The sequence below is a fragment of the Schistocerca piceifrons genome, chromosome 5 (assembly GCF_021461385.2).
Source record: "Schistocerca piceifrons isolate TAMUIC-IGC-003096 chromosome 5, iqSchPice1.1, whole genome shotgun sequence".
NCBI classification, from domain to species: Eukaryota; Metazoa; Arthropoda; class Insecta; order Orthoptera; family Acrididae; genus Schistocerca; species Schistocerca piceifrons.
Window position 1 is genome coordinate 563,786,750 of NC_060142.1, and position 22,239 is coordinate 563,808,988.

The window sequence follows — 22,239 nt, forward strand, 5'->3', positions numbered from 1 at the left end:
ATTTTGCGGGTCCGTTCTTTTGCCATTCTTATATACAGGAATCACGTGCGCTTTTTTCCAGCCTTTTAGGACTTGCCACTGAAAGAGAGATTCGTGATGAATCCAAGATAAGTAAGAGACCAGTAGCATAGAGTGTTCTTTGAAAAACCGAACTGGGATCTCATCCTGACCTGGCGACATATTTGTTTTCAATTCTTACTGTTGTTTCTTTACTCCGTGAATGCAGGAATGCTTATTACTATGTCGGCTGTACGGTAGTCTGTTCGATGGTCAAACGACGATATGTTTGTCAGATTCTCCTGCGTGAACGATTTTTTAACGCGAAATTTAAGACTATGGCTTCCGTTTTGCTATTTTTAACTGCCATGCCAGACTGGTCAATGAGTGACTGGATGGAAGCCTTAGACCCGTCTAGCGATTTTATATAGGACCAGAATTTTCTCGGGTTCTCGGCCAGATCTTTTGGTAAGGTATGACGGAGGTAGTTCGTAAGTAGGCTGTTTAGGTTTTTTTATTGGTAACGCCACGTGGCGCTCTGTATGAAAATCACTGGCTGTGCTGTGTGCAGTCTGTGACTGGTTTGCATTGTTGTTTGCTGTAGTTTGGGCAGCTGGATGTTAACAGCGCGTAGCGTTGCACAGCTGGAGGTGAGCCGCCAGCAGTGGTGGATGTGGGGAGAGAGATGGCGGAGTTTTGAGAGCGGATGATCTGAACGTGTGTCCATCAGAGACAGTAAATTTGTAAGACTGGATGTCATGAACTGATATATACATATATATATATATATATATATATATATATATATATATATATATATATATATAATGACTTTTGAACACTATTAAGGTAAATACATTGTTTGTTCTCTATCAAAATATTTCATTTGCTAACTATGCCTATCAGTAGTTAGTGCCTTCAGTAGTTAGAATCTTTTCTTTAGCTGGCAGTATTGACGTTCGCTGTATTGCAGTAGTTCGAGCAATGAAGATTTTTGTGAGGTAAGTGATTCATGAAAGGTATAGGTTATTGTTAGTCAGGGCCATTGTTTTGTAGGGCTTTTTGAAAGTCAGATTGCGTTGCGATAAAAATATTGTGTGTCACTTTAGTGAATGTCTGAGTACGTTCAGTTTTGCTCAGCTGTTTGAAAATCAAATAACATAAGATGTTTATCAGCACAGTAATTCATTAATTTTTCTAAGGGGACGTTACAAGTTGTATGCTTCACAAACATATCTTTTCACAGATGCGTGAATCTCTTCTAAACTTTGCCTGTCGTCATTTGCACGTTCTCTTTTGAACCGAGAGTGTAACACAGCCTCTGCTTCCTCAGCATTTTTCGAATGTTATTGTTTAACCATGATAGGTCGTTTCCCTCGCTGTTGGTAGACGTCCTGGCGCAAGTGATTGCGCGGCCAATGCTGCTCGTTTATCTACGCGATGTCCATGCCGGTCGAATTCGTCGTCTGGGGCGAAGTGGTAACGGGTGGCTGGTCTCAACCCGTAGACGTATTTCGTCCTCCCAGCTGAATCCGTGCCCGTCGTCTATTCTGCAAGGTGAGCGGACCTTAAGCGGACCACACCCTCCCTATCTAACCCGTGTTAATTTAGGCAAGTATTTGACCCATTTCTGAAAAACCTATTAATATTTTTACTGTATGTTACATGATGCTAATAGAGTCAACTGTACTAAAATCTACTTTATCCATTTTATAGTTTTTAAGAAATAATTTTTTAAATTTGTTAACAAAAAATATTAAGTTTTTTCTGCAGAAAATATTTTTTTGTGAACTTCCTAATGGGGGAATATTAATGAATATAGTACCAGAGGCGGCCTTTTATATTATGCAGAGTCTCTGAAAATTTCATTCATTGATCTGCGATAGTTTCTAATACAATGGGCCATATGTACTGAAAATTTTAGTTTGCTGGAAATTGACTTTAAAGAAAAAAGTTTTGAAATTTACTTACAGTTAATTAAAACTGTCCTGCTGCATATTATGGCCCTTCTTTGGCCTCTAACAGGTCTTCCATTTTCTTTTCCACCTTCCTGGATGTTTGTCTTGCTTTCTTGGCCATAATAGATGCAGACCTGTCTGCATCGGCTATCCTCATTTTATCGCAATGTTGCAGCCCAGTGATCATATTTTCACCAGGATTAATACCCAGCTTTTTCAGTACCCAACACTTATCAATATTACCACAATTGGATGTAATAATAGCATCAGGAACTCCTAGTTTCATTGTATGCATGCCTACAAATACAGTTTTAGGAAGGTAGTTCCAAATTATGCTGTTGAAACATTCATTTGGGTTCTGTGTCTGCCCATGCAGACATTTCCTTAGAAGGTTAGGATAAGCCAAGTCTCTGAAAATAGGTTTAACTGCTGGAACAACAGCAGCAGGAAGAGAATCCTGGTGAGAATAAGATTCTCCAGTTGCCAGAGCCCTATTGTATTTGCACCTCGAATTTTCTCCTGATGGACACAACCCATGACATGGCTTATCATCTGTAGGGGACTTATGGAAGAACATGGCCCAAACATCTCTCTTAATTGCCTCCAGATTTCCTTTAGTTCTCCTAATTGCCTGCCCATAGTATACCTGTTAGTTTTCTATTTCAGTTTTAGTTAACCGATCCTGTCTGGTCAATAATTTTCCATCTTCTAATTTTTTTCCTCTCATATCAACAGTTAGTTTTCTCAGCCTTGTTTCCAAACGTTTTTGAACACATTCTATTTTGTTAATAATGGCATCTCCATATGGGGTAGAGTTCACCACATTGTTGTATGCCTTACTGTCACCATCACCCAAATATTTGGTGTACCGTACGCCTCTTGTTCCTACAGAGGGATGAAATATTTGTTGTACTCCCATACCACCACTTGTTCCTCTAAAATTAGCCACACAGTTGTGTTATTTATGTCTATTGACTTTACAACATTTGCAATAATTAGACATTATCTCCACATCTAACACTTTACCAGTGTCACTACTCCTTTCAGAGAAGTATGTCCTCTCTTCTGCCAACTTCCATCAAGTGCAACTGCAATATCCGAACATCCATCACTTTCTTCCACTTCTTCCCTAGCAGCCAGTTTCATGCTTTCCTCACTGACCTCACATACAGCTTTCTCTAATATTGCAGTCAGTTTTTCAAATTTATTTGGTGGTTGCTGTAAGTTCATCACCGTACAAAATGTTCTCCCTGCAGCCATGCCCTTGCCAATGGACTGTCAGGCATAAACTAATCTAGTATTGATTTCCTAAGGGCCACTTGCATCTGGTTTTGAAGAACTCATAAATGAAATCACAGCTGAGCATTTAGTGCAAATTAAATCCAAAGCAATTGCTAGGCCTTTTCTCCCACTGGTACTCTCACAAATTTTCACACCCTTTGACTCACCACACTGTCTACATTTTACAAATTTAGAAATTACATCTGGTAATATTCTCAAATTTATAATAATGTTCCTGACCCCTTTGTCACTTACAGTAAATTCGTTGTAACTCTCTTGAAATGGTGAGAGCTTCTTTGATGATACACTTATTGAAGACTTACAATTAGAAACATCGTTTCCAGGCGACATAACCTCTTGTACAGAAAGCTTTCTAAACCTGTTTCCTCTAAATTGTCGTTTCTTGAAAACGCCTTTACGTTTCGTCAATAAACACAACAAAACACACGTAAACAAGCACTGCAAACGTCAGTGTAATAACTACTCGCAATCACACTTGAACAAAACTAACCGCGTATTTGAAAGCGTGTTGTTTACAAACACCAGAAACAAAAGAATACCGACCGTTGCATTCCAAGGATAGCCATCACACTAGGGAGGAAAAAAAATCCCTAACGTGCAATGTAGGGGATATAAAGATCAAAAATATATGCAGAAAAGTGGGTGACAGAAAAGTGTTAGGAAATGCTCTTTAAATGCCCGAAAAAATTTTTTTCAGCAAAATCCTTTTCAGAGTACTTAAATAAAACCTTAATCTATCGAAATATGAAGAAAAATCGATTTTTTCGACCTGAACCATGGTGTGGTCCCCTTAAGCACTCAATTGAAACCGTCTCCTCACGTCTGTTCCTAGAAATTTTACAATTGTGTGGTCCTCTTGTATCACCAGTGTATGGTGACATAAAAGTTGGGTGGATAAAACCATGTTGCAGGAAAAAGTGAGCAGATTTGAACAGATCCCTATGAATGAAGACTGGTTTGTCACTGTGAGCCTTAGACACGGTCGGCAGCAGAAGAGACATTATCTTCCCGAACTCAGAAACACTCCTCGCCGTTGTAATCTTTGTGGGTTTGTCCGTAATAAGCTCATTTGGCAATCTCTAATTTTCCGCAAATATCATCCGGGCTGTTGTGTGTCATACGTCAACTTCCAAGGTGTGGAGCAATTGTTCCACCACACCATTACTTGTGAGATGGAAATGGTGATTTGAATGCACAGTATGTTCAACCGCATAGTCGAAGCAGCTCCTGAAACAATGATGCTTCAAACTGCCTGCTTCGATCAGTCGCAGTCACCTTCAGAGACCCGAATCGTGAAATCCAGCCATTAACCAACGTCTTTGCCACTGTAACAGCGGCAGTCTCTTTAATGGGATATGACTCAGGCCATCTTGTGAAACAGTCTGAAACTGTGAGCAAGTAACAGTAATTTTCTGAATATGGCAACGGTTCTACCAAGCACGACCGCCCATAACGGGGGCGAGTCCCCCCTTCCCCCATCCCGCTCTAGTTCTTAGGGAAAGGAAAAAATATAGTGTAGTCAGATGTTTTTTCTTTCAAGAAAATGATTTAAAGCTCACGCAGGTTTTTAACAGTGTTGGAACTGGAACTTTTTCATGATTGCCTGCAAGTCGCCATTCGTCTTGCAAAATATAGGGATCTTTGGCCATAAATGTGAATGAAGTTGCGAATTTAATAAATGTACTCAACCTCTGTAAAATCGATATAATCATATTCTTTGTAAAACTATTTGAGACCAGTGATGTTGGTCAGAGAGGTTAACTTTGCTTTGTCAGAATGAGTCAGATAGTAGCATAGCAGAATGCATTGAACTGTCTGGCAACGTACTTGGTTTAAAAAAGGGTGGAAGCTGGCCTGCTTTGTAGTGAACGTAGCATTATTTAAGAAGGATTTTGTAATAATATGTTTTAGGGAAGAAGCAAATGAGTTTATATTAATGAAAGCATGATGAAAACCAACTTTGAAGGTAATCTAGTTTTTTTATATATATTTGTAACTGTGCAGCTTCTGATTGTTAAAACATCACGTATGGTTGAAGGTTGCTGTAGAAATTTTATAATGAAGTATATGGTTTTGTCTTGTAATTGAAACAGGTGTCAAGGGAGGCAACTGTACACAGGAAAGTTATTAAGAAATATTTTTCTAACTTGTCTAGGTCTGAGAACTTTATGAAAAGGTGTATGGTTGTCGTGGCTAAATGAAACATAGTTAAACTTGGAGTGTTTTTCCCATTTATCAGTCGTTAATATTAGTTCCCCGTTTTCATTTGCTTTCATGACTGTGTTTGCATAATCGCATTGCACGTCGCTAATTATGTACTGAGAAGCATTTATGAAAATTGTTATGATACTGTCTTGCACTGTATATCGCAAGTACTGCAAATGAAATTTGATTTTTGACAGTTACGTAATTATAATAAGTTGCAGAGCAGATGAGCATTCAGAGCGCAGAGGCCAGTAAATTTAATTACCATCAAAGTTCATGTCCAGTGTAAGACATACTGATTGTCAGAGTGTATTTGTGAAAATAATATCTATATCAGTTCAGAGGCTTAACACCAGAGAATTTTCAAGTAGTTTTATCAGAAAGTCAGATGCGTTAATTTTTATGTTCATTTGCTGTTTATTTACAGTAACAGACCTAGTGCAATGACTGCAAAACTTAAGATAAAGATTAACAATATCTAGGGCTAATACTTTAAACTGAGTCATTTTGTTTTCATTGAAATCATATTGTTTTCTCGCAGACGAATTGTTTGATGTACCGGCTAGCCTGGATTTCGAATCGTGTAGCGTAAGCTCTGCGTATTTCTGTTTAAAAACAAATGTTCACATAGTTCTGTTGCCCTGCAATGAGGATTACATACATCAAAAATAAGTTTTGCACATTTTTCAGATACCAACTTGACACGAACACGAGTTTTAAATATTATAAGAAACATTCAAACGTTAAAAATATTTCGAACCCCCAGATCTAGGACCCGCATCGCTCCACAAACTACCGTATGGGCACCCTTGCTTACAAGTCCTCAGTGCATCTAGGCGCCGACTCATAAATCCCTACTTTGCATTGCTGGTAACGTTACCCACGTTCTGCAATCCTTCTTTAAAACGGGCCAAATAACTATCTTTGTCAGTAACCTTACAATGGCATGAACTTCCGGATCAGACAAATCATGCAACGCATAGAAGACCAAACGCCGAATGTGTTCGAGGAACATGACTTGAAGTGTGTTACGAGATTTGTCATACCAAAAGATACAGCCAACTCCGGGACATACACCTGTCCTAATTCCAGGCTGGAATGTCCTTGTTCCCACAGGAAACAAAGGATCGAGTCCAGTACAGCCTTAATGTATGCGACCACATTTCTGGTTCCACTGATGTGATGCACATCCATCGTAAACTGCGACACTAATTCTTTATGCCTAAGTGACCCGTTTGAGAGTCCTTTTGTGTGGAGCGCCGTTAGAGGAGCGTGGTCAGTGTAACGGAACATATTAAAGGCTTTACTTTAACGAATTTATGATAATAGAAAAGTTATTGTGTATTTTAACAATGATTGCATAACATGTCTCCATAAATTAAATTAAATTATATAAATTAAATTATACTGAATAACTGACCCACACAAAAGTTAATATCACTTGATCACTGATACAGCAAATGTCATCATGTAAAAACACTAAGTTCATCTTAAATAATTAATATGGAGTACGAAAAATAGTGGCCAACTTACGTATTTTGGATCTCCTTAAATAAAAATCACCCAGTGAAACGTATTTGTTCACTAGGAGCGTTTTCACTGAGTATTCACGTAATCAATCCTATTTTAGACGAAAACCAATGTAATTCTTAATAATTCATGTTGTTTACTTATTTATGCAAATTAGAGAAGTCAATTGACAAACTTCTAAAAAACGGCCTTTTTGTAACAAAGAATTATTCTGTCAAGTCAACAAATCTGTCTGTCATTCTAATAACATGTTAAATTATGTCACTTGCTGTAAATTAATAACTTTTCTGCACAAATTATGATAACAGATGTACATGTGACTTATAAACTATCTCTCTTTTTAGTAGTTCTTTGACAAGGTTATAAATACAAGCAGCAAGAAGGGTTGAGGGCGCAGTCGGAATGTCACTTTGGTAAAGTGTGTTTGTGTGTTATTGTTTGAGGCGGATAAACAATGCAAAGAAGATGTAAAAGAAGTACTACTTTGTGTTGTTTCATGGTCTTTGGTGGACAGTGAAATTAAGATGGCCACCAGAGTAATAAATATTTGAAGTTTACATATTTGTTGGTTTCGCTCGTTCTTTATCATCAAAAGCACATAAAAAACACGGGACCTCATGTTTTTAACCCTGGACAACCAGATTTAGAGCCAGCATCAGCATCGAAACACAGTAGCGATCCAGCAAGCAGCAGTGATTACCACAATGCATTTTAATGGCGCCAACCTAACATCAAGTGCTAACAAGCTCCGTAAATGGGAGTGAAATAGTGCAATTATAACAATTACCAATATCTACGACTAGGCGACCATTACAAGGTGGAGAAATGTTTCCCTTCAAGTGAGTCTCTAAAATGCCAGACGGCGCCATACATGGCGTGTAACACTCTGTCGATGGTGCTACATGCGAATTATGGTGTGGATATGCAAGCAGTATAGGCTGCACTGCTGAGTCCTTGACTCTGTCGCAAGCTATCAGTTATTCTTCTTCCGGCTGTATATTTCCCTTTTAGGAGTACAGCTGTTTGGGACAGGTGCCGACAGTAGTAGTTTAGCACGCTCAGAAACCTCAAATCTTTTTATATTTTTGGCAGAGATATGTTGCGGATAGTACCCATACGTTCTGATAAGAGTGTGATTCCCGCTAACAAAACTTCAAAGCCTAGGAACACATTTATCTTGGTTGATTACCATTCTATACTATTGTAGACGCTAAAAAACTTGGAGCATTTCGACCTTGCGCTGAGTGTGGGCTCTGAGAAAACCAGAATGTCATCCATAGAACAAAAGAGGAATTCGGGGCCCCTGAGCAGGTGATGAATGAACATCAGAATTTAAAAGAGCTTTGTAGAACTTAAGATCAGATAAGGCAGAAGGAATAGAAAACATTCCATCTTGGTGTGTAGAATGTATGACTCTTTCGGTATACCATTTGACTTTCGGAAAAATCCAAATGTCATATTGAGTGCTGTCTTTTTAACGTCAGTAGGTGCCCAGGAATTTGTGAATAACGTTGGCCACAGTCAATGACGTTAAAAACTTTAGCTCTCGCTATGGAGTTGTTGAAATCCATGACGTGTGGTGTCAGATACCTGTTAGGTGTTCTTGGGTTCAGCGCACGATAGTTGTCACATGTGCCATCACATTTTTGTACCATATGTAAGGAGAAGCCTACTGGCTCTCAGATGGGCTTGTCACTCATTCCTGAATTTGCTTGTCTACCTGTATGTCGTTTTTTGCTGCCGCGAAATTTTCTGGAGTGAGCCATCAGGGTTTGGCTGCCGCCTTTGGACCTAGTGAGGTGCGGATGAAGTGCGTGTTTTGCTGGACCTTAGTCTTTGCCTGTGTTATTGATATAATGTCAGGAAACTCATCAAAAATATAACTCAGATTCCCTCCGTACTTAACACCTGCGATCTCAGCAACTGTCCGCAGTGCACGACAAATTTGAAATGGCGTATTAATACGCTCCGAAAATGAGGTCACTGACATCTGCTACAAAAAATTCCGTTCGAATAGTTTTTTAAGCCGGTGTATAATTTCATTGTCTTCATGCTGCATGCCTTGATGAGTGAATTGCTCGCCAGTGTAAAACTAGAGGAGCCACCATACTGTTCGGTTAGAAATGATTTATCAGCGGCGAACTTAGTTCTGAACCAGTGTTCACCAAAACTCTGTTGCTGAATTTGTTTCCACCACAAAGAGCCACCGAGATACGCTGACTGCGCCCGTAAAACCAGTTCTTTGAAGATTCTGACTAGGCACGTTACGACTACTGATCGCATCTTGGAAATGAAATCGGAACTCCTCGAAGCTGAGGTCCTCACAGACAGAAGCGAAAGTAGTGCAATAACGTCGTGCGTTGAGTAATTCAGTGCCGAGCACAGGACCACATTTATTTGCCGTACGGAAAAAAGTCTGATGTCCCGTTGTTCTGTACATTAGGGCTGAAACCTTTCCCGTTCAGGAAAAGGAGACCTTCCGGAATTAGAACAGTTTACCCGTTAGTGACGTGTGCAGAAAATCACTGCGACGGTTCCTCCGTGGAAATCTTCCTGCGTTGTGGGCCCAAGTGCACGCCGCGGAATTTTTCGCTTACGGGCTTCTCCAGCACATCCGGCGCGGCAGTCGCGTCAGGAGAGGAGAGCAGAACGACTGAAAAATGCAGCACGACTGTCGGTAGTGCCATTTAGAGGACGTCGAAAGAGTTAGTGTGTTAGCAAGGCGCAGTGCACTTGCGTGCCCAGTCTCCAAAACGCTGGTGAAACCAACATCAATAATCTTTATCCTTATTTGTCCTGTCTTTGTACTCTTGGTTGAGTGCTGACGCCCTCGATTAGTTTTCGTGTCCTCCGCATGTTGTCTATTCTGTAGTGCTGCGACTTGCACGTTACACCTGAACGCTCTCTGCCATCTGTTCTGTGGAATCCACCAGAGCATCCGACTGAAAGCCTTGAACGGGGCCGTTTCGTGAAACTGCCACTGAAATGCTTGGTTCGCGCTCGCAAGCCATGTCGATTCTAGCTACAGTGCTGCCAGCATTGAAATGTAGACAAGCAGCAACGGCTTTTTCTGCCAGCACTGTCATTCTGTCAGAGGCAATTCCGCGTCCGCCGGTAGTATCATTCATCATCCACAGGTTATCAGGATTTTTTTTATCAAAGTATTGGCAATGACCTTTCAGGCAATAGTTCCGACCCTCCTCCCTCCCCCTCCTCCCCCCAGTGACCGAAGTTCTAGCAATTCTTCGTGTGTGACTTGCTTCCGAAGCGCTGGTCCGCTAATAACCTCTGTAACTTAATCTCCGGAGTAGGTGGAAACTGTTTGATTAAGCAGTTTTTCAATGCCTCCTCCGCCAGTACAGGCTATGATTCATTTAAATGTGCAATAATGCAGTAAAATTGTGCCGTACCGTGGTGAATACCATGCTGATAGAAAATGCTTTAAGCTTGTGTGAACAAGATTCCTGGTCTAGATGTCCAGAACACCCGCAGTTTGACTTCTTGTGCAGTCCCACCTCGTGCAGGAAACGGATGAATCGGTAGTTACTGGACGACGGAGGAGTCTGCTTGCAGTGAGGTGTACTTCGTTCGCGTCCTCCTGTTTAACGTTGCCATTTCCAAGTTGATACGTCATTATCCCGTGTTCCTGCTCGGGTCACCACTGTAGGGTTCCGTGAGTGATGCGCTGGTCCAGAATGATAGCACACACAACTTGTTAGTAAACATCTTTAACAGACTCAAAGTTTACACAAAACAGTGTCGCTAGCTCACAAGAGAACTCGCCAAAAAGAATACAAAGAATTCACATAAGACAAAATTTATTTCTCTGTAACAGTCAATTGCGACTTGTGATTTCCCGGTCGATCTCCAGGTCGCTACAACAGGATTTGCGCGACTGCTACGGTCGCAGGTTCGAATCCTGCCTCGGGCATGGATGTGTGATGTTCTTAGGTTAGTTAGGTTTAAGTAGTTCTAAGTTCTAGGGGACTGATGACCACAGATGTTAAGTCCCATAGTCCTCAGAGCCATTTGAACCGTTCGAACAACAGGATTTGACGTCGCAAAACTAAAAAGTGAGGAAAAATATAAAGAGTTTGAATTAGATATAGATAACCGTTTCGATGTACTACAAAATGCAGATGATGAAGGAGACGTGGAGAAAGTGTGGCACTCTGTGAAGACAGCCATGGCAGACGCTACGAATAAAGTGCAGGGTAGAAAGAAAAAAACAGGGAAAAAGAAGTTGGTCTAGTGAGTAATATCTTTCTAAGATACTCTAAATCAGTTTCATATCGATGAAACGGAGCAGCTGATTCCCTGTACTTCTAAAAAGATGTACCCTAACTGGATTCCATGGACATTGTCTAACAGTAAAATGTATTATACGAGCAGAAAGTCATATTTTTGTCCTCAAACTGGTCTTCAAGCACAGTAGATATGTCAACAAATTAATGCTGACAACTTTACCTTTTATTAGCTTGTTCATAACCGTATTTTACTACCCGTTACATGCTTTAAGATAAAGGCCTTAAGGTTCAAGTGGTTCAAATGGCTCTAAACACTATGGGACTTAACATCTGAGGTCATCAGTCCCCTAGACTTAGAATTACTTAAACCTAACTATCCTAAGGACATCACACACATCCATGCCCGAGGCAGGATTCGAACCTGCGACCGTAGCAGCAGCGCGGTTCCAGACTGAGGCGCCTAGAACCGCTCGGCCACAGTGGCAGGCAAAGGCCTTAAGGGAGGAAACACACGAAGTCAAAAGTTTTCTGTTTTTTCTTTTCGTTACTTCTTGTATTTAATTAAGTTTTCTTGATTGATTTACGGCGTGCTCTGTCTTCTTCTGCTGGTCTAAATTTCGTAAGTTTGATACATAATTTCCTGAGTTGCTTGTTTCCCTTCAGTTAAGCGACGATTAACTTATAACGAATACTGGTATTTATTTCGTTGTCATGGTACAAAATATTTTTCATTTATTGTAGGTGTTTATTTTAGATTAATGATAACAAGCCTTACAACAAAACACGAACTTTTTCGTCTAAACTCTACACAATTATCAAAGATGGACAAACAAACTTACAACATGCTGTCTCAGAAATAAGACAACGAAGTGATGCAACTGAAATTCAATCTGGAGCTCAATGTCTCTCAAATTTTCAAAATGACGTTATCTTTTGATTCGTAAAGAACACACAAGAATGCGAAGTGCAGACGATCTTAACAGTCGTCTGCTCCAATAACGTCAAAGATTCATTAAGATTATATCGATAGATGATACGTAATTCATATGTTTTGTATTCTAATTCACTTAAGGTACGCTACGTAAAACAACAGCTAACATAAAAGACTTTGACGGTACATAATTAGACACACACATAAATAGTGCAGATAAGAAAATACGCATATAGAAATGGCCTATATTGCGGAAGAGGTGTAACATACACACACAGCGGACTTTGGTTGTCGTTAACACGTATTTTCTGTACAGGTGTATGGTGGAGTCGTTCAAAGAATCCTTCCCTGCGCACATCGATAAGCAAATCATGACAGTTTCAAAGTCAGTTAAATCTAAATTTCTGCCTCTTTCCACCTGCTGAGAGTTGGCAACTGCTTTCGGAAACATCTTGCTGAGGCAAGTATTATAAAAATAATAGACTTTATGTTTACAAAATTTATGTCTACAGATGCTCACAAAAACACAGTTAAGCTTTTTGGGATCTCGCAACGTAACGTAGCCAAATGCCAGAGACTGGAGTCAAGATGAACGAACGCGGATCCATCTTCAGCTCCTTGACAGTCCGGCTGCAGGTCTCTATGTTGTAGCGACTGAGCAAACTAGCCAGTCCGATTTTGGTCTGCATCAGGCCGAATCGCATACCTGCGAACGGAAATCATTGTGCTTTACTTCAGAGAAGGCAAATCAAAACACATACACACACACGCATACGAAATGCGCGTATCCCATTGTCACACACTATCTTTGTTTTAAATTTCATTCATTGCTGTTCCGTTATAACTTCCTCCATTATTTTTATCATCATATGTTCGTGTCACATATGTATTGTTTGTCCGTCACATATGTATTGTTTGTCCGTCATTACCATCCTGCAGTGTTTCATAGACTTCCGTACGAAATTATTCTTATGTTTTCGAAACTTCTGTGCTCCCTCATTGTACATGACAAAGCACAGACTCTGAGATTTTTTCCCCCTTCAGATAAAACAGTATCCCTTCCACAACGTTTGTAAAAAAGAAGGAACTGTTGTAAGATTCAGAGACACACGATAACATTTTGTATTCTTCTTAGTTCACTAACAAATTTTAGAAGAAACAATTTGCTTTTATCAATTCTCATAAGTCAATCTTGAAATTATTGCATTAAAGTACATGATGCTATTCTTGTTGACTACCTTTTGAAGAAGATATGTTCCCGTCATTAGGTTCACTGTTGCGGAATTACATTAACAGTTTTCTCCTCCCTCCCGCTACTAAAATGTATCTAACATCATCACGTCTCTGTCAACCGTCCACGAAACCTTAAAAATTGACCTGTCCACACATACACACACACACACCATTTTTAAAACATAGTCACACCATGGTTTTGTCTTACTTTAATGTAGAAAACCGTCCAACTATTCCAACAATCAGTAGTAACATGTAGGCCACGTAGGTGAACAACTAGATATGGTAGGGCTGAGCCAACCCAAACAGTGCGCCACTGTCTCCATCAATATATCCTACTCTCCGTCCCCCCCTCCGCCCCCCCCCCCCCCCGAACCCCTGCCCACTCTTCCCAGCTCACAGTAGGGAAGACGTGTGTGGGACCTAGTCTGCCGACGGGGGATAGTGGCGTACGGCGCTATTATATTGTTCCTATTTGAGCTAGCTACATATATGTTATTTCGTTAGGCTCTTTCCAGTGTAAAAAAAATGTATTTCCATTAAAAAATCGTGTCTTAATTCGACAGGTATAAACGTTAAGGTAACATTTTCGTCGGTTAGAAAATTCGCCAAAGTGTCCAGTAAAACTCAGCGGAAACCGCAACTGGATATTTATTTCCTCGTTCCAGGTATATTCGACGTTGCCTGCCTTACCTGTCACACCCTGTATACTGCCTGTGTGCGACATTTTGCGCAACGTACACCATGTCTTGTTCCTCGGCCTTTGACAGAATTAGACGAAGAGCGGCCATGGTAAGAAGTCCGATGTTTACCCGAATTAGACGAAGTAAGAGCGGCGTTGGTCAGAAGTCCGAAAACGTCATTGCACCATTTAGTACTTCAGAACTGATGTTTCCTTAACATAGGATAATGGCTACCATCAAAAACACCCGGTAATTCTGTCGTAGAAACATTGGCGGTGCATTCTCTTGTATTATTCAGCATGAAATAACCGCAAGTATTTTCAGTAGTTGTTAGTTATCTGAAAAAAGAACTGAAGTATATTGTTCACATACCAAGGTACCAGAGGTTTTAGTCTGATGGAAATGATCGGCCCAACATTTCGTGTCGCTCTAGCAGCACACAAGATTCCTATTTTCACATCGTGCAGAGGCTCTTCGTGTAACCGATGATGATTTTCAGTACTTCAGCGTCGGTTGGTTTGAAAATTTACTTTCCTCGATAAAGGCAGCCATGTTTCATCAGAAAATATGAGCAATTCAGTATAAACCCATTCATAATGCAGAGACTGCAAGAGCCTATTGCAGTGCCGACGATGTGCAACAGTATCTGATTTACTGACTGACGCACCAGTGTGAGGTGCTAAACAGCGCAACGGTTTACTCGTACTTCTTTCCAAGGTCACGTCTAACGCATCTTGATGAGCAAAAACCGTTACGCCACTTGCCAAAGTGCGAGAAACACGACACGGAGTACATAACTGCTTGGCACTGGGCTCACAATACTTCAATCATTCGTAAACCAGCCATCACGCCACGATAATAGATGCTTCATATCTTGAATTGTTTGTTAAATGTTACGTGTACGAGTACACAATTCTGAGTGCCACGCGACTGAATGTGTCTCTAAAAGAACTCTTGGTGACGTCACGTATTGCGAAAGAATCTGTCCCTCAAGATAGCTGGCTCCCTTTTATTACAAAATGCTGAAATTAATCTGCAAATAAAAGCCAGCTTTGCAGCTTCTGTGACGTCTTGTAGATATGGTGTTAATTAGCTTCCTTATACTAAACAATAAAGGTATTTAAAACGGCTTAACGACAGTAGAAAATTACATTACTTAAGCCTAGTTTACACGACGACACTAGGTTGCAGGCAACTGCGCTACCGGCCACTGCGCATGCGCGCCACGCGTTTGCTCAACTCGTTGATGAAACAAAAACACTTTCGGCGTGTTCCAACTTTGGCGACACTAGTTGCATGAGTTTGAGGTTATGTGTGTTCGTAGAGTGTAGACAAACTGAAATATGAAGTGAGAAACTGAGAATAATGTTCGCTTTTTCGATATCTATGCTTTGCATAGATGTTTGTGGGATATCAGTGGTACTGATAACAAAAATAAGCAACATATTGCTGCAGCTGAGACCGTCATGTGCTATAAATAACATAGATGGTTTGACAATATATGAGCTGCTGGGCAACATTTATTGAGTTAGGAGTACATATACAACTGAGTTAAGAAAAATACAAGCAAGTGTAATTCTAGCTGTGGTAATGCTCTCGTCTACAAGACTAAAATCCCATCGTTTGAGTTGGCCAACTGTTTGTTAAGGAATATTGTTGACAGGAGGGAAGGGTATACAAATTAAAGAAGCTGCATTCAATATTCATCTATTTAAAACTTCGCTGCAGTGCTCCCCATTCACATATGTTAAAATTTTGAACTGTTGCCACTGTACAGATCTAGCTTCAAGAGAGTAGTATGCAAACCATTCTCTTCTTAATGCGGCCTGCTTCGAATAAATATTGTTGCTAATGTTAATAATTATTACTGTTAATGTTAATAATTATTGGTGTTAATGAAATAGCGTCATCACCAACTAAAACCGTATCTTATAGCATGCCGAGTGTTCTCGATTATAATGCACGCAATATGATACGTAATTTCAGTTCTGGCGACAGTACTTCATGCATTACATTACCTTTATTCCGTATTGCATAATTAACTCTATTTAGAAAAAGTGAACAGTTCCGGTGACATTCTACGATAATTAAAAGAACTTCTTGGATCTTCCGTTATAAATTATTTCAGCAAGGATGCTGAGCAATCGAGCTGACGTCTTTTCTTCATCCAGTCACGAATCGAAACACGTTTCTTATTTTTTTCTTATGTAGCGATTCCACCCAACAAGCTTTAACTCCATCACAACTCGTGCCACTTGCAGCTGCCAAAACTTTCATTTCAGACACGACTCAGGGACCGACAAAACGACGAAACTGAAGTGTATACTGATGTCTCCGTGTCTACAGTCATATGTGAAACCACTTGCGTGCAACTCATTCCACGCAACCAAACGTCGTCGTGCAAACCAGGCTTTACTTTAACGTTGCTCTATCAATGTCTATTCCTGTTCCGTCTTACTAGAACTCAGAATGAATGCACAGGTCAACTTCCAAAAATCTATCACCAACGATTAATAGACAGTAAATTGCACACCACGCACCAGTACCATATCGCAGTCCTTTTGTGAGCAGTGTCACTTTCAGATAAATGGAACTTGACCGAGAGAAAAGGAGAACGAAAGCGAACTTCATTTAACAATGTAATTCGCCAAACAGTCGTGCAATTGAGATGTTATTTAATTTTATTTTCACTGCCAGTTTCGGCAATTCATTATGCCATCTTCAGGCCCCATATACACCCCTCAAAAGTAATCGATGTTGACGAACTGGGGCCATTGTTTCTGGATGTCGTGAATTCGTAGCTCAAGTGCTTCGAAAACTTGACTGCAATTGTGCTCCCTTCGAAGGAAGCACTTGAGCTGCAAGTTCACGAAATACAGAAACGTATGGTCCCAGTACATATATCGATTAGGTTTGAGAGATGCATATGGGGCCTGAAGATAGCATAATGAATTGCCGAAACTGGTAGCGAAAATAAAATAAAATAACGTCTCAGCTGCATGGCAGTTTGGCGAATTTCGTTGTTAAACAGTTGACCACCCGCTGTCCATTGTCCACAATGGATCAACAGAGACTGAAAGCGAATTGTTCTGCTGATACAAAACTTTGGGTAGAGCTATTTAGATTTCCTTAAAAGTGACCCATGAATAGAGTGCGATGTAGAAGGCTGGTCTATTCCCGTTGTTTTTTTTTTTTTTTTTTCCTGAAAGGAAGTCACAGTTACTGATACTCACCAATACAAACACGTGGGCCATCACCGAACGGCAGGTAGACGAAGTCGTGCCTGTCGTTTTTCTGTTCCTCCGAGAAGCGCTCGGGGTCGAAGTGCTGGGGCTGTGGGTAATACTGCGGGTCGTAGTGCAGCCCCAGCACGGGTATGATGACCGAGGTGCCCTTCTCCATCACCCACTCCGTGTCCGGCACTTTGTACTCCTGCGTCACCTCGCGGTTCAGCGTTGGTACCGGCGGATACTTCCGCAGCGTCTCTGAAAAAGACGTGCAGGCGCCACTTCACACTACAGACCTGCGTCCTCATAATGATCATGGGGCTGTTTTTGATTCGTCCATTTTACAGGAGGCTAATAGTTCCCATTTCACTCTTCGCTGGCCGGGGTGGCCGAGCGGTTCTAGGTGCTACAGCTTGGAATCGCGCGATCGCTACGGTCGCAGGTTCGAATCCTGCCCCGGGCATGGATGTGTGTGCTGTCCTTAGGTTAGTTAGGTTTAAGTAGTTCTAAGTTCTAGGGGACTGATGACCTTAGAAGTTAAGTCCCATAGTGCTCAGAGCCATTTGAACCATTTTTTTCACCCTTCGTCGAAGTGCAATCGTACGTGGTTCCAATATTTTACTTCATTTATGTATATAACTTGATCATATTAAGACCTTCAGACTATCTCTTACACAATACTAGGGAGTCACAAATACTTTATTTTTTAAAAAAATACGAGTAGTTACTTATAAATGTCGATAGTATTAATATGATAAATAGTAATACAAAGTAATAGTAAGTAACATTTGATAAATTTAATATTGCCAGGAATGTATTAAGTATTTTCCAAGATTTTATTAAACAGAATATACACAACATTAGACAGTCATTTAGGTCAATATCACGGTGGTTTTAGGACGGGAAGGTCAGGCTTTGGACAAATATTTAATCTCAAGTCAGTAATTCACCACATATTACTTAATTCAAGGGACATTGTATTTACGTTTATGGATTTCAGAAAGGCTTTTGATTCTGTTGACAGAGAAACTATAGATAAAATAGCTCGGGAATTTGGCGTAAAGCCTAAACCGACAAACCCAACCCGTGAAACACTTACATGTACAGTCTGCAAAGGCTGAAATTTCACAGCCTTTCAAAATAAAGACAGGGGCACGACAAGCTGACGGGCTACCCCCAATTGTTTTTAATAGTATGTTAGAGGAAACAGAGACATTTTGGAACAAAATACTTACTGAACGCAACATCTCGCCTATTAGGTTAGGAAGGGAAAGCAAAAATATCCAAATCAATTGTCGTGCATTTGCAGATGATTTTGATATACATTGCGCTAGTGTGGCATCTACTATAAAACAAATAAACCTCTTAGAAGAAATAGCCAACAGAAGTGGCTTAAGAATTTCTGCAGAAAAAACAAAATTTGGAACAAAAGTTAAGGATGGTACAAAATTCCTGAAAACAGATGTAGAGAGAGTAGAAAAATTCAAATATATAATGGAGACAATTCAAGACAATGCTTTGGAAAAATCTGCAATAGAGGAAAGGTTGTATAAAATGTGGAGAGCATATGGTATAACCAAAGACCTCTACAATAAAAAGTTCTAATGCAAAAATAGTTGCTACAACACAGCAGTGAAGGCAGAGTGCCTGTATGCAAGCGAATGCCTGGCATTAAACTATGTTGTTGTTTCCAGAATGAGATTTTCACTCTGCAGCGGAGTGTGCGCTGATATGAAACTTCCTGGCAGATTAAAACTGTGTGCCCGACCGAGACTCGAACTCGGGACCTTTGCCTTTCGCGGGCTCTAGAGCACTTGCCCGCGAAAGGCAAAGGTCCCGAGTTCGAGTCTCGGTCGGGCACACAGTTTTAATCTGCCAGGAAGTTTTATGTTGTTGTTGTTGTTGTGGTCTTCAGTCCTGAGACTGGTTTGATGCAGCTCTCCATGCTACTCTATCCTGTGCAAGCTTTTTCATCTCCCAGTACCTACTGCAACCTACATCCTTCTGAATCTGCTTAGTGTATTCATCTCTTGGTCTCCCTCTACGATTTTTACCCTCCACGCTGCCCTCCAGTACTAAATTGGTGATCCCTTGATGCCTCATAACATGTCCTACCAACCGATCCCTTCTTCTGGTCAAGTTGTGCCACAAACTTCTCTTCTCCCCAATCCTATTCAATACTTCCTCATTAGTTATGTGATCTACCCATCTAATCTTCAGCATTCTTCTGTAGCACCACATTTCGAAAGCTTCTATTCTCTTCTTGTCCAAACTATTTATCGTCCATGTTTCACTTCCATACATGGCTACACTCCATACAAATACTTTCAGAAATGACTTCCTGACACTTAAATCAATACTGGATGTTAACAAATTTCTCTTCTTCAGAAACGCTTTCCTTGCCATTGCCAGCCTACATTTTATATCCTCTCTACTTCGACCATCATCAGTTATTTTGCTCCCCAAATAGCAAAACTCCTTTACTACTTTAAGTGCCTCATTTCCTAATCTAATTCCCTCAGCATCACCCGACTTAATTAGACTACATTCCATTATCCTTGTTTTGCTTTTGTTGATGTTCATCTTATATCCTCCTTTCAAGACACTGTCCATTCCATTCAACTGCTCTTCCAAGTCCTTTGCTGTCTCTGACAGAATTACAATGTCATCGGCGAACCTCAAAGTTTTTAATTCTTCTCCATGAATTTTAATACCTACTCCTAATTTTTCTTTTGTTTCCTTTACTGCTTGCTCAATATACAGATTGAACAACATCGGGGAGAGGCTACAACCCTGTCTTACTCCCTTCCCAACCACTGCTTCCCTTTCATGTCCCTCGACTCTTATAACTGCCATCTGGTTTCTGTACAAATTGTAAATAGCCTGCCGCTCCCTGTATTTTGCCCCTGCCACCTTTAGAATTTGAAAGAGAGTATTCCAGTCAACATTGTCAAAAGCTTTCTCTAAGTCTACAAATGCTAGAAACGTAGGTTTGCCTTTCCTTAATCTTTCTTCTAAGATAAGTCGTAAGGTCAGTATTGCCTCACGTGTTCCAGTGTTTCTACGGAATCCAAACTGATCTTCCCCGAGGTTGGCTTCTACTAGTTTTTCCATTCGTCTGTAAAGAATTTGTGTTAGTATTTTGCAGCTGTGACTTATTAAGCTGATAGTTCGGTAATTTTCACATCTGTCAACACCTGCTTTCTTTGGGATAGGAATTATTATATTCTTCTTGAAGTCTGAGGGTATTTCGCCTGTTTCATACATCTTGCTCACCAGATGGTAGAGTTTTGTCAGGACTGGCTCTCCCACGGCCGTCAGTAGTTCCAATGGAATATTGTCTACTCCGGGGGCCTTGTTTCGACTCAGGTCTTTCAGTGCTCTGTCAAACTCTTCACGCAGTATCATATCTCCCATTTCATCTTCATCTACATCCTCTTCCATTTCCATAATATTGTCCTCAAGTACATCGCCCTTGTATAGACCCTCTATATACTCCTTCCACCTTTCTGCTTTCCCTTCTTTGCTTAGAACTGGGTTTCCATCTGAGCTCTTGATATTCGTACAAGTCGTTCTCTTATCTCCAAAGGTCTCTTTAATTTTCCTGTAGGCGGTATCTATCTTACCCCTAGTGAGATAGGCCTCTACATCCTTACATTTGTCCTCTAGCCATCCCTGCTTAGCCATTTTGCACTTCCTGTCGATCTCATTTTTGAGACATTTGTATTCCTTTTTGCCTGTTTCACTTACTGCATTTTTATATTTTCTCCTTTCATCAATTAAATTCAGTATTTCTTCTGTTACCCAAGGATTTCTACTAGCCCTCGTCTTTTTACCTACTTGATCCTCTGCTGCCTTCACTACTTCATCCCTCAAAGCTACCCATTCTTCTTCTACTGTATTTATTTCCCCCATTCCTGTCAATTGCTCCCTTATGCTCTCCCTGAATCTCTGTACAACCTCTGGTTCTTTTAGTTTATCCAGGTCCCATCTCCTTAAATTCCCACCTTTTTGCAGTTTCTTCAGTTTTAATCTACAGGTCATAACCAATAGATTGTGGTCAGAGTCCACATCTGCCCCTGGAAATGTCTTGCAATTTAAAACCTGGTTCCTAAATCTCTGTCTTACCATTATATAATCTATCTGATACCTTTTAGTATCTCCAGGGTTCTTCCATGTATACAACCTTCTTTCATGATTCTTAAACCAAGTGTTAGTTATGATTATGTTGTGCTCTGTGCAAAATTCTACAAGGCGGCTTCCTCTTTCATTTCTGTCCCCCAATCCATATTCACCTACTATGTTTCCTTCTCTCCCTTTTCCTACACTCGAATTCCAGTCACCCATGAGTATTAAATTTTCGTCTCCCTTCACACTCTGAATAATTTCTTTTATTTCATCATACATTTCTTCAATTTCTTCGTCATCTGCAGAGCTAGTTGGCATATAAACTTGTACTACTGTAGTAGGTGTGGGCTTCGTATCTATCTTGGCCACAATAATGCGTTCACTATGCTGTTTGTAGTAGCTTACCCGCATTCCTATTTTCCTATTCATTATTAAACCTACTCCTGCATTACCCCTATTTGATTTTGTGTTTATAACCCTGTAGTCACCTGACCAGAAGTCTTGTTCCTCCTGCCACCGAACTTGACTAATTCCCACTATATCTAACTTCAACCTATCCATTTCCCTTTTTAAATTTTCTAACCTACCTGCCCGATTAAGGGCTCTGACATTCCACGCTCCGATCCGTAGAACGCCAGTTTTCTTTCTCCTGATAACGACATCCTCTTGAGTAGTCCCCGCCTGGAGATCCGAATGGGGGACTATTTTACCTCCGGAATATTTTACCCAAGAGGACGCCATCATCATGTAATCATACAGTAAAGCTGCATGCCCTCGGGAAAAATTACGGCTGTAGTT

The 22,239-nt window shown here is 40.5% G+C and overlaps 1 protein-coding gene across 1 annotated transcript in view; it reads right to left on the reverse strand.

The window, feature by feature from the left end:
- Nucleotides 1-11,963: 11,963 nt before the first annotated feature.
- The window catches only part of LOC124797988 (probable cytochrome P450 6a14), a 113,641-nt gene continuing 103,365 nt past the window's right edge, over nt 11,964-22,239 (reverse strand). The window contains exons 6-7 of the mRNA XM_047261167.1: nt 17,320-17,571; nt 11,964-12,876 (exon numbers count right to left, since the gene is read on the reverse strand). Coding sequence (XP_047117123.1) covers nt 12,701-12,876; nt 17,320-17,571 — 428 coding nt within the window. The 3' untranslated portion in view covers nt 11,964-12,700. The remainder of the gene's footprint in view (nt 12,877-17,319; nt 17,572-22,239) is intronic.